Raw genomic sequence first — 16,224 nt, forward strand, 5'->3', positions numbered from 1 at the left:
TTAAATGCTGAAAAATTCATTATTATACTCTGGCAGAAGGTAAATGTGTTTAAGAGTAGATATGGTATAATGTGATTTAAGTACTTTCACTATCACTCAAATGAATTATTTATTATGTTTATCATTTATTTCCTTTCATATGTACTTAATTTAAAACACGGAATGATACAAATTTCTTTTTTCTATATAAAAGTTAATAAAAAAATTTCATTTCAGTAAGACAACTTTTATTATTTTTCATCAAAGTATTCATTTATCCAATTCTAAATGGAAATATTTTCATTAAAGATCAAAGAAAGAAAATTAGTTTTAAGTAATCATTTGTTAATATATTTTCATCATTTCTTGGATGGGTTATAATCAGATGACCAAAGTTAGTAAATTAAGTTTTGTTTGGTACTATTCGGTTTTGAGGGCCGTAAAAAATCGCCAAACTATTGTTGATGCCAGTGCTGCCAAAAATAACTGCGGCAACCCAAACGCAAGAAAGGAAGTATAATAGTAAATAACTATCTAAGATTGATGTTTTAATTTAGATGAAAGGTTAATTTCATATAATACTTTTTTATTATTATAATTTATATAAAAAAGGCTAAACATGACTGAATGGAAGCATAAGAGTAAATAGATTGTTATAATTTATATAAAAATTGCTAAACATAACTGAATAGATGCCTGCATCTCTATTTCGCTACCGAGTTATCGCTAAAGCATAGTTTCATGTCGTTGGTTGTTCAAACGTAATTTTCTATAATGAATGATGCCTTTTCTTTGAAAAAATTCTCGGAAAAGTGCAGAATCGCCCACTTATTTGTTTGCCCTTTTTACAAGGGTAAAAACAATTGAACTTTTGTCAGTTTTCTTTTACTTTTTTAAGTGAAAATATGTCGATGTGTACATGGATACCGAGTATGTGCAATTCTTTAAAACGCGCCAAGCAGTGGTTGATTCTGAACCAAAATTTTATTGCACACTTTTCGTGATGGGCAATTTCCAAATTGTTAAATCCATAGGGTATCAAAAAAGGATTTAAAAATTAAACTAGTATTTCAGTGGCGTCTTAAAAATATAGAACTATATAAACTTATGCAATCTGAAATCTGTGCGTACGCTAGATTTGGCACGCTGTTCATTGGCCGCATTTGCTAGATTTGGCGCTTTTGCGCATACATTTTCGCTGCAATTTTTTACGGTCCTCAAAACGGAATAGTACCTTTTGTTTTCATTAAAAATAAAATTGTGGGGAATTTTTATATTTACTAATATATTTAGTTTTGAACTAGCTATATTAGGTTATATTTAGTTTTGAATTTTGCTTTTAAATCGCAAGAAATTAAATTTGTACATTAAATTATTTTCATGTCCCTTTAAAAAATAAATATTTTTATTTAAAAAAAAAAGGGAAAATCTGCATGGGTACAGAATAATTTGTAATATTTCAGTGAGCTTTTCTGTTATGCCACTGTTTAATTTTCTATAGCCAAATAGATAGAATATTACCAAATATGTGGTAGCGATCAGTATTATTTTTTTATAAAATCCCAGTTTTTGAAAATGTCTTGCACCACTCTTGAGTAGGATTGCGATATCCAAATGCTTATCGATAATTTCATGAAGTCTAATTTAAACATGGTAGGTCTTTGAGAAAGGTCTGGTCTTTTTTAAGTATTAACATCTGTATATTACATGAAATAGTAATTGCTAGTTCATCCGAAACAAAATTGTTATTTTTTTTAAATTGTCAATATTGGTAAATGTGCAAAGTCTGTAGTAAAAGAATATTAATCTGTGGATTAAATTTAGAAACATGATGTAAAAGATTGAGAAAATGTTAAATGCATGTTTAAAGATTACTCACAAAATTTTATTATTAGCTCGTTAAGAATGTTCCATTGTCACACTAATATTTCTTTGCTTGCTTCTAGAGATCAGACAGAGCTTAAATATAGACACTGTGATAAGTCACTTGGAAATTTAGTGCTAATAGTATGTTATTCTGAAGAAATCACAATACAGCAAATGTAATTAGAAGATTATGCTAAATTTTAGATCTTTACTACTGTTGTGTGCTTTAGTATTATTATGTGTTTATTGCTTTCCAGTTTGAAGCATGTTATTTTTCAGAATTCAGATTAGCTCATGCCTGCATTTCATTTTACATAAATGTTTATTTGCTTGTACTCTGTTGACAGGAAGAATTTTTATCTGTAGTCATTTTGCACATTGGCTAAGTAGTAGTAATAGGGTATGTTAATATTAATTTATTTTTCTTTCACTAATTTTCATTTCCTTTTTAATACTTGTATTTAATAATCCTTTTTGACTTTTTTCCTAATTTTAGCTAGAGGTTAAAATTTTGAGGTAATTTATCTTCCTCCCTTTTTAAGCATTTTTTCCATGCAAAAATTAAGCAATTTCTCTGATATGTCAAAATTTGTCTTTTCCTTTCAGCTTTCCTACTACTTTTCTGAGCTTATTACTACTGTTATTTCTTAGTTGTTTTTTTTATGTGTTGAATATATGCTGTTGTTGATTTTTACTGATTCTTTCTGATATATGTTTTCATTCACACCAAATTTAATAGGCTGCACATAATATACAAAGTATTATTAACCAATATGTAACTTAGGAAAGGCTTCTTAATGATATTTTTTACTATCTGTTATGAATTTTTAACTAATGTGCTCATTTTTTCTTTAATGTGATGTTAATTTTGTATGTTGAGTGGATAAACAAGTAAATGTTTTTACATGCATCTTTCTGTTTTAATTTTTTAATTGTTAGAATAATTCAATATGAATTTAGTTTTCCAGGATGATCTGATATTTTATTATATTGGGTGTATTTAGTTGAATGTTTTGTTTTTAGTTTTTTCCACTGAAATTCATTAAAGCTGTGCCGAAGATGTCGTTCCCTCCAGGACCACCTTTGCCAATGCCTGGTATGCCGCCAGTTCCACCAATGATGCCACCACCATATGCAGTTCCTCCTATGGGTTAGTAATTTATCATTGTTTAGGAATTTTGTTATTTGCATGCTATCCTGTTGACCATGAAAGTTGGCGGAAATTGAGCCAGTTGTTTCTGTGGAATTCCATACCATACTTCAACTGCAGTTCTTACTGCACAATCTATCGAATAGCTTTGCTGCAGAAGCATTTGACTCGCTTTGTTTTGAGCTATGGAAAAAGGCTTTCATCAATTTTTACTTTTTTTGATAGGCTCTAATTTTACCAAAAGCTGTATTTAGAATGTTCTGAGGACAGAAGATTATCTTTGATAGGGTAGAATTCTTCATATTATTTTGGCTTACAGTTGGTAATATGGAGAGTTAGTGATTTTTGTCTCTTGCCAACATATATGCATAAGTAAGGAAGGTATTGTTTTTGGTCCAAAAATTCAGTACTGAGTTTTCCATGAATAAGTACGAGTTAGGGTCCCACCAACACATTTTTACTATTTTTACAATGATGTCTGTACATATATGTGTTAAAAGTTTTTTCATCCACAGTAACTCTTATTTGAAACATCCAAAAATTTCGAGTAAAACTAGACAGACTTGGAAGTCCATAACAGTTTTTAATGCAAAACTATATGTTAAAAACATTATCTAAAAGTTTTCAAATTTAGTATTTAAGACTTTTGTATCAGTAGGAACAACATATTAGACTTGCTAAAATCGATAATCCTGAAGCTCTGAAAGATTAAAAAAAAATTATGTTGTGAGATAATCCAAAACTTTGCATTTGTAAATTTGAAAATAGCATATCACATTTATAGCTTTTTATTATGTTATTGGAATTATATCAAATGAAAAGAGAACGAGTTCAGTATGAAGATGAGCTCTCATTATGAAGGATTTAAATTTATTAACCTCAATCCTTAATTTTCTGCTCATTTCACTTTTGTTTCCAATCACTTTTCAAATAAAATGCTGCCGCAAAATGTTACCACTGTGAGTTATTTTTAAAGAAATGATACAGCATAAATAAAAAGGAAATGTATGGCAACACTTAATTGAACATTTTGCAGATAATGCTGCTTTTAAAAATTTTGTGATTGTTAATCCTTTCCGGCACAGTGTGTTCGTTTTGAACATATAAAAAATATTCCCTCTTTAGACACTGAAATAATCGATAAATGTCATGAAAACTAGACTAATGGTTACTTTTAATCTTTTTTTATGAATAATAAATGGCAGCACCACACAAGCAAATCATTAACGTTGAGATATATGCTGTTTTTAAAGACACTGAAATATAAAGAATATCAGTGAAAACAATCTTTATATAATTTTGTTGTTTGTATGCTAATCTGCGTATTCTGTATTACTTTTAATTTTTATCTTTGAAATATTACGTACAGTGAAGCCTTCAGTGTATGGTGTGTTGGGACTGAAAATACTGTACTGGTACTCCTTGTCACGTGCGTGTGAGTCACAGAATCTGGTGTCGTGCTTCAAACACGGAGGAGGATGAGAGCGCAGATTTATTTATATTTGTTTTTATTCTTTTCTGTTTTTGGTTTTGAAGACCCCGGTGCTTTGTTTTCACTTATTTTTTCTCTTGTTTTCATGGTGCATTAGTTTCAATTTCTGTAGATTTTTATTTGTATATATGTTTAATAATTATTTTTTCTAGTTAATAATTAATTGTAAATATTATAGTATTTTAATTATTTTTCTTATAAAATTTAAAATTGTGTAAATGGCTCGGAGAGGCTTCAGCATTGCCAAAGCAATGAGGGTTTTTTTTTTTCTCCCGGGTTTTTTTTTTGGGGGGGGGTGTAGAGTAGCAGGCCTCTCCGTGGTGCACCCAGGGTTGTGCTAAATCTGCTACAGAGATCAGATTCTACTGTTTTTAATTCATATGCAAAGTATTTTACTATAATATGTCCTTCACAGCAATGCTCACCTATAGCAGCTCGCGCGGCTTAGTGTGTTTGCTTCGGACACACCCAGAAAATGGAAGTGGTTTGGGCAATCTTTGTAAAATTATACCTGCATACTCTCCTAGTCCTAAATAGACTGCCTACAAATTTTCTTTGGTAAAATTCCAACTTTAAAGAGTAGCGTGCCGGAAAGGGTTAAGTCACTGGTTTTCATAATAATTTATGAAGAGAATACACTATGATTGAGGAGTATTTTCAAATCAAAACATGAAAACATATTTTTACATGAGCACGTATAGTTATATGGGAGAAATGAGTAATGTAAGTAATTAACATTGAAACATAAAATTTCTGAACAAATTACATTTGAATTACAAGTGATAAACTGGGCGTGACTGGTTGTATTTTTTTTACTGGGACAGAGTTGCCAACTCTCCCGATTTTCTACCGCTCTCCCGCCAACCCGATTTACAATATATTTCTCCCGACTTTTTCTTATTCTTAAAATTTCTCACGATTTTTATGGAACATGGCTTAATATTTCGTTATATGAACAAAAAAAGTAATTTTGGACGTCTGAAAGCAATTGAATTTTCTCTAGATTATATCTAAAACAAAACATTGCAAATCAGATGAGAATTTCTGCTTTGTGAGTGAGAGAGCGTACGTATCCAGAAACGTCGTTCTCCAGTTCTCCAATTGGCATCGAGCTCCACTGCGTGTCATCTGGCATATATTAGCCAATGAGTACAAAGCAAGCAAGCTCAAGGCTGTTATTTGGATGTTCTTTAGTTATTTAGTTTATCTTGTCCTGAGTTGTATGATTACACGTTCATCTTGTCCTGAGTTGTGTGATTACACATGCCTTCGGGAAATAGTTTTAGAAATTATCATCTTGTGTTATGTCTGCGAAAAAGGTGAAATACTCGTGTTCGTTTCAAAAATCGTACACAGTTGACATTCCTTCCATTATTTCCTCAAGGAAATGTAGTAAATTTGCAATGTGTACCATCTGTCGTTGCGATTTTTGAATTTCGCATTGTGGAAGGGTGGATGTTCTCAGTCATGTGCATACACAAAAACACAAGGACAACATAAGTTGTTTTGAAAAAACAAAAAATTAAATTTTTCTTCGAAAACAAAGGACCAAAAAGTTATTAATGCAGAATGTCTGTTCTCTGCCTTTTTACTGGAGCCTTTTTCTTGTAATTCTATATGTGATGCGATTTATGGTGAAAAAGAAAATCAGAAGAAAAGATGAAGATTTGGTAATAGGAGCTGCAACTACAAAAGTAGTAGAAGAACTTTCAGAAGAAGACAAAAATAAGTTTTATCTTCATGTTAGAAGTTACTTCTGTTGAGTATGTGATTACGTACTACATAAATTTCCAGTCAACAATGAAGTGATTTTGCATGCTAAAGTTGCTGATGTTTCTGCTCTAGCAAGTGCCTCTTTTTCTGATATAAGGTACTTTTTGAACAGACTTCCTGTGTTACTTCATCATGAAAGATGATGATATTGATGTTGCCACTGATATCTTGCAGTCGCAATTTTGCAGTTTACAATTAGAAAACTTGGATGAAGTTATAAAATCAACTAAGATTGACACTCAGTGGAGTTTAATTGGAAAACTGAAAGGTGCTGATGGAATTTTAAAAAATATAGTAAACTGTCTAGAATTATGTTGGCCATCTTATAACAGTTCCACATAGTAATGCAGAGTGTGAGAGGATATTCAGTGTTGTTGCGAAAATGAGGACTAAATTTAGATGTGATATTAGTGATGACACATTAGAAAAACTTTTATTAGTGAAAGCAGTCCTGTGTGGCAATTGCTGTGAACAAAATTATGAAGTTTCTTTCACAATGAAAGCAAATTCTGCCACTGTTCGTAACGTTTGTACAAAAACTGATTAAAATGTCTTTTTTGTTGTTTTGTTTTTTAAATGATCAAGTAATAAAACTGGTTTTATGTGTAAGGTATTTTTGTGTTGCTTGTATTTAAGAATTAGTAACTATTTAAAGTTAATTCATTATTAAAAACTTTATCATTTTAAAAGTCTTTTTAACATTGTGAAAAATTCCTGATTTCTTAAAAAAATCTCCTGATTTTTTGAGTGTCATAGGTTGGCAAGTATGCTGGGATCATTTTAACTGATTTTCTTAAAGCTTGTTGCTATTTTAGCAGCTGTATGGAATTAGTGGGAAGTCGTGCTGGCCAGATGAGATTGTTTTTAATTTTAATGATTTTTAGAGAAGGGAACATTTTTGAATGATTGTATTGTTTCTTATCGAAAAATTGAAAACATGGCATAATAAAGGATTTAGAAACTTACTTTCCGTCAATATGCAGTTAAGCCATATTCCATCATACTCGTATTATGTATAATCATTTTTTATTTATGCAGATTTTTATTTACATTGTAAAAAAAAGTTTTAATCAGTTGCCTTTTAAAATGCAGCAATTTGAAAGTTTATTTATTCTTTATGTTTACTTATAAAAAAAAACATTATGTAATTTCAGTAATACATACCTGCCAAACGCGTTTGTCTACGATTTTACGATCGTAATCCATTTTTTATGACTCCAGAATTCAGCATTTTCGATGTCAATCGATGGCATCAACGACAGCGATTGGAAGCTTTACCCCATCGTTGTCACATATTTCTGTGATGTTTCTAATGAAATGAAAACAAAACTATGTTTCGTTCTTTAATTTCACCAAAAACTCTAGAAAACATTTTAATTGCTAAATGTTATGAGGAAACTAATTGTTTTGACAGGAAATTTTCCAAAGAACTTTTGGCTAAAGTAAAAAAATGCACTCTAGATTCATTGCAATAATTTTTTTGTGTAACATTAAGTTCTTGTTTTATGTTTCCTAATAAATTTTTTAGTTACTACTTAATTGAGATTTACTAATGTAAGTACAATTTTCTTTTTTCTATTTGTATAAATTGTTATTTTTTTTTAATATCAAAGCATGATATTAATTCTTCATGTTCTTCTGAATTTTGGAGAAATCTTCTGAATTTTTATCTTTAGAGGTTGGTAGGTATGGTAATATTAATTATTGTCTGAATTTTTTCAGGTGGTATGATTCCCATGACCGTCGGTATGATGCCAGCACCTGTGAGTATAAATTATTTGTCTCAAATATTGATAAAAATTCAAAATTTCATTATAAAGTTTGTGTGATATATATATATATATATATATATATATATATATATACACGTACACAGTGGTACTTCGGTGTACACTGAAGATCCAAAATGTTATAACTACCTCCTCAATAAAGCATTACATGACATTTGGCCAGCAAAATAGTTGCAACTCGCCTTTGCATGGATGCTACAAGTTCTTGGTAGATGACTGGTGACATGTTATATGTCTGAGCTAAAGTCATGCAATGTCGAAATATTTCTACATGGTGGTGTTTGAACTCCGAGCTGCCTGCTGCATGACTCCCAGATATGTTGTATCTATATTTGGTGAGTTAGGTGGTCACGGCAAACCACTCCAACACAATTTGAGCCTTGTGACATGGGGTGTTGTCCTGCTGGAGAATTCCATTTCCATCAGGGAAGCCAGACACCATGTAAGGGTGCAGCTGATGAGCAGATAAGTCCGCAGTTTTCATGTTCTGTTCTACTACATCTAAAGGTCTCAGAACCGCCCGTGAGAATATCCCGCAAAGCATAATACAGTGACCACCAGCCAGTGTATGACCTACTGTACATGGGAGAGCAACTGTTCTTCTAAAAGATGGCATACCCTGACACAACCATTGACGTGATGAATGAGAAATTGTTATTCATCTGACCAGGCAACTCTCTTCCTCTGATCCATGGTCTAGTGTCAGTGTTCCCATGCTCACTGTAGCCATAGTTGATAATAATGCTTGATCAACAGAGGCACACACGTATGGCATATCCGCTGTGGAGTCTAATATCCAACTGTGACTGCTTGAACTGTGTGTTCTGAAACACTTGCTTTTTGACCTGCATTTTATTGGGCTGTGAACTGAACCAGTATCTAGCACCAGTTTCTTAACCAAGCAGGACAGTCTTATGACGTCATTTTTCTTTTGTTGATGTCCAATATCATGGCTTCTGCTGGTTTCACTGTTATTTATCCATTTTGCACCAATATTAACAATGGCAGATTATGAACAACCTACCAGTCATGCTGTTTCTGAGAAACTCTTTGCTAGTCTTCACGAGTACAATGTGCTCTCTATCGAATTTGCTTAGATTAGCTGTGTTTCCCATCACTAACAAAAAGAAAAGTGAAAGAAGGATTCCTGACCTTCTCCAGCAGCAGTTAAACACCATTCGCACTTAATCAAGTGTTTTTCATGTCATCCGGACAAGTTCATTAAAAAATGCGTGGATGATCATTATGTTTTGGCTTGTCAGTGTAAGTAACCTTAGAAAGGTGTCCAACTTGGTATACATTCTGGGTGGATGTGAAAATTTTTATTTGGTGTTCCATTTGTATGGAAATGTGCATGTGCGACACACTACAGGTGCTCACCTTTTCTTGAGGCCATGATACCTGACTATGAGCGTCATTATGCCTGGCATTACTATTCAGTAAACAGTCTACACTGCAACTCTAAATTTTCGTATGATTTTTGTGTGTTCTTATGTATAAATTTTCTGTAAAGTCATTAACAATGAGTTTTAAGAAAGTTGATGAGTAGGAGCAGTGAAAAAATAGTTAAGAACCCATTACCAGGGAGGTGGAAAAAATATTATGGAAAAATATGAAAATGACATTCACATGTGGAACTTAGCTATTGCATATTGTATGCTGAGAATGACAGTATTTAGGGTTGTGAAAAACAAAGATACCATTAAATTGGCTGATGTTGAAAAGAAGGTGAAAGGAATTACCAAAGATCAGAAACATGCTGAAAAATTGCTTTTTGTACAATATCACGTGCAGTGCTCCATTCATGTATGGTATACATATACCCACTGCGTTTGTATTTGTATTAAAAAGTGTTATAATAACAGTAGGATTTTTTTATAAGTATAGATTCTTTTTCCTTTATTTCGTATTTGAAAATATTATTTGATATGCAGCCAAGTATCCAGCACAGATTAATGACATGTACTGAGGTTCACTGTATATATATTGTCTAGTGACTTCAGAATGAATTTCTTGGAAGAGATTATGTTTATATTTGTTTCGTAGGGATATACTGGATGGTAATTTTTTGCTGTTATTTTTCGTTATATTACTTTTTTTCCTTCCCCATTTTATTTTTAGCTAATCGCTTTTAAAAGTGTGGTTCTAAAGAGTCCCCTGCCTCTATTCCCTATTGTCTAAATTGCTTTTGTGTTAGACCTATCTCTCCTCCAATCCTGAATCTCCTTAGAATCACATGTCAAGCTGACACATACTCCACATGAAGAAGCTGTGTCATCTGCTCTGATATAGCACCATTCATCGACCATTCTGCATCACTGCTGCACTCATCTGACTACCTGCTTAAGTTCTGATTATAATTGCTTTATCATTCATGAGCCCTTCTGTCAAGATTCACCTCGCCTTGCAATCACCACATCAAGTCTACTTTATTTTCTCTATACTATTGTTATGAACTTTTAGACTGAGTTTATTGCCAGCTGTTATTTCCTTGCAATCACCATATCAAGTCTATTTTATTTTCTCTATACTACTGTTATGAACTTTTGGACTGAGTTTATTGCCAGCTGTCATTTCCTTCATCTGGTTTCACTATGAAATGCTGTGTACAAACTGTTATTATGCTATACTCAGGATGAGGCTAAACAAGCCTAGGAGCCTTCTTCAGTGACAGTTGGTTCACCTGATTCTGTAAGAAATGCACGTGAAGCAAAATGTATACCTGTCTTTACTGAAAAAATACGAATCATTTGTGTTTAAGTAAAATTGCCAACTTTCATCTTTTCAAAAACATCAATTTTCAATTTTATTTAAATAGAAATAAATAGAATTATTGCTGTTTTTAACTTATAATTTTGAGTAATAAACTAAAATTTCTCTTTATTTTGAAAAATTACATTTTTGTTTTAAAAAGTAAGATAACCCACCAAGAAAAGCTTCCCTTATCATAGTCCTTTTACTGATTTGCCATACTCTATTAACCTGCCCTAAACAGTAACAAACAGTTATTTTTATGGTAATTGCTTATCAGTATATATGAAAAATGCTACTCCTATATCATAAGTAGATAATACTATAATAAATTGTCAAGTGAAATCTTAGTTGTGTTTAGTAAAGAAAATGTTATAATATAACTGCCAACCATGCAATATGAAAATGACGGGAGGTTCTTGCTCTCCAAACGGGAAACTTCCTGTGTGGTTTTCATGCATTGCAATGGCATCACATCCAAATGAACTCCAGATTGGCATTAATTTGCTTTGTAATGCATGATTCAGGTTGATGAATTATTTGTAACTTAATTATGATGTACGGCACATTAATTAGATATTGTAAATTTTATTTTCTTTGGCTAATCTCATTTACTAATTTTCTTACACTTTTATATTGAGAAAATCCTGAACATGGAAGCTTTAATTTATCAAAATCAGTTCAATAAAACTAAAGTTAATAATTCATGTATATGCAGTTGTGTAGATACACTTGGCAATGTTACCCTATATTGAGATAAAACAAAATTACATGCAGGTATGTATTGATTCATATTAAGTTTTTTAGATGCCTTCAGTAGATTGAGACAATTCAGATCAAATACATTTAAGACGAAAAATTATGCTAAAAAACATTAGGAGTTGGAGCAAAATTAGCAGAAGTTTATTTATTAATTCCATAAATTTGGTTAACTGCTTAAAATATTTGATTAATATAAGCTAAAAACTGGGAGATTCGGGGTGATCTGTTCGGAGATGTGACAAAAAACTGGTAGAGTTTGAAGCTATGTTGTAATGTTTTATTAAATAATACGTAGCGTATTCGGAAACTAAGTACCGTTTCATTCGAGCGCTGTCGTAGCGCTGTGGTAGGCGTCCCGCGCATGCGCACTAGTCTTTCTTGTTCACTGACTTTCAATTGTCGCCATTTTGGTTGCTCTATGTTGTGTTTTCAGTTTCCTGTGCACATTCAAAATGTTTAAGACAATTAGTTCTCCCGCTGACTGTGAGATTCGTGTCGTGATTAAATTTTTCTACGCGAGGAATGTTAAACCGGCCGAAATTTATCGTCAAGTGACAGAAGTTTACGGTTAATACGCGATAAGTGATGGAATGGTGAGAAAGTGGGTAAGAGTGTTTAATGCAGGTCGAACAAATGTCCACGCCGAGGCTCGGAGTGGTCGGCCTTCTGTTGTCATCGATAATTTGGTAAGGAAAGTTGATGAAGCAATTCATGAGAACAGACGTTTCACAATGACAACTCTTTCAGAGGCATTTCCACAAATTTCACGTACTGTTTTGTTCGAAATTGTGTCTGACCGCTTGAATTATCGCAAACTGTGTTCCCGATGGGTTCCAAAAATGCTCACTGATGTTCACAAAACAAAGCGACTTGGTAGTGCCCTAACATTTCTCACGCGGTACAGTGATGAGGGAGAAAACTTTTTAAACCAAATTGTGACAGGTGATGAAACTTGGGTGTGTCATTTCACACCAGAATCGAAACAATCGATGGAGTGGAGACACACTCATTCTCCGAAAAAACAAGAGTTCAAAGTGACAATGTCATCACAAAAAATTATGTGCACTGTCTTCTGGGATAGGAAAGGCGTTTTGCTTACTGAATTTCTTCCCAGAGGTGAAACCATTAATGCGAGACGATATTGTGAGACTTTAACAAACCTAAGGCGTGCCATTCAAAACAAACGAAGAGGAATGCTCAGTAAAGGAATTGTGTTGCTCCATGACAATACTCGGCCCCATACTGCTGGTGTCACTCAATCGTTAATTCGACAGTTTCATTGGAAGCAGTTCGATCACCCGCCATACAGCGCCGTCCGACTATCACTTGTTCCTGCACATGAAGCGCAAGCTTGGTGGCAAGCGCTTTGGATCTGACGATGAGACGAAAAATGCTGTGGAGTCGTGGTTATCGAAACTGGCGGGAAGTTTCTTTGACGATGGTATACAAAACTGGTCACCCGCTATGACAAGTGTTTGATCATTGGCGGAAACTATGTTCAAAAATAGTTTAAGACATGTATTTTCATGTAAAAATAAAATTGGATTCGAAAAAGTTGTTTTACTATTTTTTTTTCAAAACGGTACTTAGTTTCCGAATACGCCTCGTATATAGCAAACAAATTTTAAAAAGTGTCTTTCAGAGTATTCCATTCAGTACATTGTACACAAAAAGTAAGTAGATAATAGAAAGAACATTCTTAGTATAAAGTTAACAATTTTGCAATAATCTTCCAAATTTGATAAGGATGTATCTAAACTATTTTAAAATCATGTATACTCATTCAGAAAAAAGAAAAAGGAAGCATTTTACAAATATTTTATAACTTTTTTTTTTTTTTTTTTAGTCCAAAGGGATTTGAATCCCGAAGAACTATTAGTTTCGTTTTGGCATTTTGCGTCGGACTCATAAATGTCGGTTCACTTTTCAAACTGTTGCCACAAAATGTTAGAGTCCTGCATTATATTTGAAGAAATTAAATAATGAAAAATCTGCATAAATGTATGTATATTTCTCGTATTGTGATAAAACAACGGTACATAGAGTCATCGAATTTTGAATAACGTAATCCTCCAACGAATATGAGCATGTGGAAGACCAAATTTGAAATTTGTTTTATGATCGATTTCCTATTTTTTAAAACTTTGACGAATTTTTGATTAACAAACTCAAGGATTTCAAAGCGAGCAATGGCAACGTTGTGCAGAAAAAACATTTTTATCTCCAGCGCGTGAGTCTCTGTATCGGAAATTCTGAAGATATGCTCGTTTTAAAACTATTTTGCGATATTGCTGTTGCACTGGATCTTATAATTTAAGTGTGAGGAACATGATATTTAATAAAGAAAGGTAACACACAAAATGTTAAAAAACGCCCCTTTTTACGTAATTTAAAATCTGAAACATTTCAGATTGGTTTTTTTTTTTTTTTTTTTAAAGTTTATATGCAAAATTTCTTTTCAAGTTTGAACATCCCAGGATTAACTTTTGTTTTCTGCAGCATGCTAAAACTTTATGTTTAAAATATGTCCGTGATTTCGTAACAAAGTATTTTGTCAATACCTGTTTTGGTTATCCCGAGGTGTCTGTGTGCTCATGTTTCATAAACTTCAGGTGTTTCTTTAAACTGCCCATTAAATCACTTGATGTATAATTTAGAACTGTTCCTGCATCAGTTATCATTTTCTGGATATCTTTAAATTTTTTATAAACTGTGTGTATAGTTAAAGTGTGATATTTTTAATCTGGTGATTCTTTTTCACATTGTAAATAATCTAAATGAATAATTTAATGCAGGGCTTCTTTAACTTTTTTCATCTGTGACCCCTTTTTATCACTGAGATTTTTTTCGTGACCTGAGGGCCCCGTAATATATACGAAAATTTTGTGGGACCCCATAAGAATTGCTCAAATCCAACACATGCGTGAGTGAAACTGTCCGTTTTTTTTCTTTTACTGTAAAATACTATTGCAGTTTTAGGTCATTAACTTTAATTTCAAGACGAACAATGTGACAAATTTAAATAAGTAACAGAAAAAATGACACCGTCACATGCAAAGCAAGTAAAATGAGCGTTTGTATTATATAAAGAATGCATTGAAATGTTTTCGTTTTTTCTTTGTCTGTATTTTCTCGTCTTTATCTATTTTAAGATGCATTGTGTAAAAATATTTGGTAATTGTAAAATTATTATAAGTTAAAAGAAGTAACAAAACTACTAAAATATTTGGCGTCTCCCTCCCACAGTTTAAGAAACTCTGATTTAATGTATGGTTTTTCTTTTAGATGATGGCACCAGTTGCAATGCCAATGCCAGCTCCAATTCCAATGCCTCAACAAAGAACTGTGAAAAAGATAAATACTCAAAACACATACAGAAAATATGAGGTACACAGAAATTAAATTCTTATTTAGTATTGTGTATTGTTTGTTTACATTGGTAGATAAATTATGTGAAAAACCAATGAGTTGAAGTTACAGAATTTCTTGCTGAATTCTTACATAACATAATTTATGATGTAATTGCAAATCCTTCCATTGTTTGTTCTGTGAAACCATTCTAAAATTCACTTAAAAAAAAAAAATATTTGCCTGTTAAATATTTTAGTTTGTAATCATATTTATAATTTTTTTATGTTAAGTTATATATGTAAGAGAAATGTACAAATTATGTAAATATGTTGAGAGTAAAAATGAATATTATATTTTCCTTAGAATCATGTAGAGCAACCAGAGTTACCAAAAGGCCCACCGGTAACTGTATTTGTAGGTAATATTACTGATAGAGCTCCAGACACCTTAGTTCGGCAAATATTGCAGGTAAAATTTTCTTTTATGTTTAAAAAGTTTTGCACAACTGAATTTTATAAACTTATTTAGAATAATTTGATTTTGGATGGATCATGCTTGTCAACTGTGTAGATAATGTTGAATGAAGAAAAAAGTCTCAGTTTTAGCCTGACATTAAAAGAAAGCACTTCTTTCACTGTGTGAAAATACAGTTTTTGAGAAAATTCCTGTGTTAATTAGATCTTTTTTATGCACCAGTTGTATGCCAAAAAAATTATCCAAATCTTATTTTTCAGTGGATTGGACATATGTTAATATATTTTTATATATATGTAATATATAACAAAATATGATAGCTGTTTCAAAAAAATAAATGGCGACCTCAAAATTAACACTCTAAATTTGGTAATCTGCCCCTAAATTCATCTCTTCTCACAGGTTCCAGATTTTTCTATCCTACGTAATGTTTTAATGCAGATACCTCGTATCCAATCAAATTAATTGTAAACCAAAACTCAGAACTGGAACTTTTCCTACTCCCACCCTTCTTCCTCTGAAAGTACTATAACTTTGCCCTTTTTCCACATAGCTCTCCTGCTGGCAAGATGGTTTTAAACCATGCTGCTGCTGCTTGCTTACTTAAGATGACGTTCTAATTCAAAATGCAATTTATGTATTCAAATATAATTAGGAAACATCTTGTCTGAAAAAGGATGATTTGATATGCGGGGAAAAAATAAAGATTGTGATTTTTCAAGATATGTTGTGCTGAATTGTGTCATCATGCTTTCCACTCTGCCAGCTTCAAACCACAATGGTCTTCTCGGTCATCTACGCGATATTGAAAACTGTTAAAGTTCCAGTGCCTTCAT

General features: G+C 32.3%; 1 protein-coding gene across 1 annotated transcript in view; it reads left to right on the forward strand.

Moving 5' to 3' along the window:
- The first annotated feature begins 2,226 nt into the window (after positions 1-2,226).
- Positions 2,227-16,224, forward strand: part of LOC118200385 (RNA-binding protein 25) — a 72,469-nt gene continuing 58,471 nt past the window's right edge. The window contains exons 1-5 of the mRNA XM_085823915.1: positions 2,227-2,245; positions 2,869-2,995; positions 7,983-8,023; positions 14,849-14,950; positions 15,278-15,382. Of these exons, the coding sequence (XP_085680041.1) occupies positions 2,905-2,995; positions 7,983-8,023; positions 14,849-14,950; positions 15,278-15,382 (339 nt within the window). The 5' untranslated portion in view covers positions 2,227-2,245; positions 2,869-2,904. The remainder of the gene's footprint in view (positions 2,246-2,868; positions 2,996-7,982; positions 8,024-14,848; positions 14,951-15,277; positions 15,383-16,224) is intronic.

This window comes from Stegodyphus dumicola, chromosome 9 (assembly GCF_044657685.1).
Source record: "Stegodyphus dumicola isolate Sdum_Otavi_A_Nest chromosome 9, ASM4465768v1".
Classification (NCBI taxonomy): Eukaryota; Metazoa; Arthropoda; class Arachnida; order Araneae; family Eresidae; genus Stegodyphus; species Stegodyphus dumicola.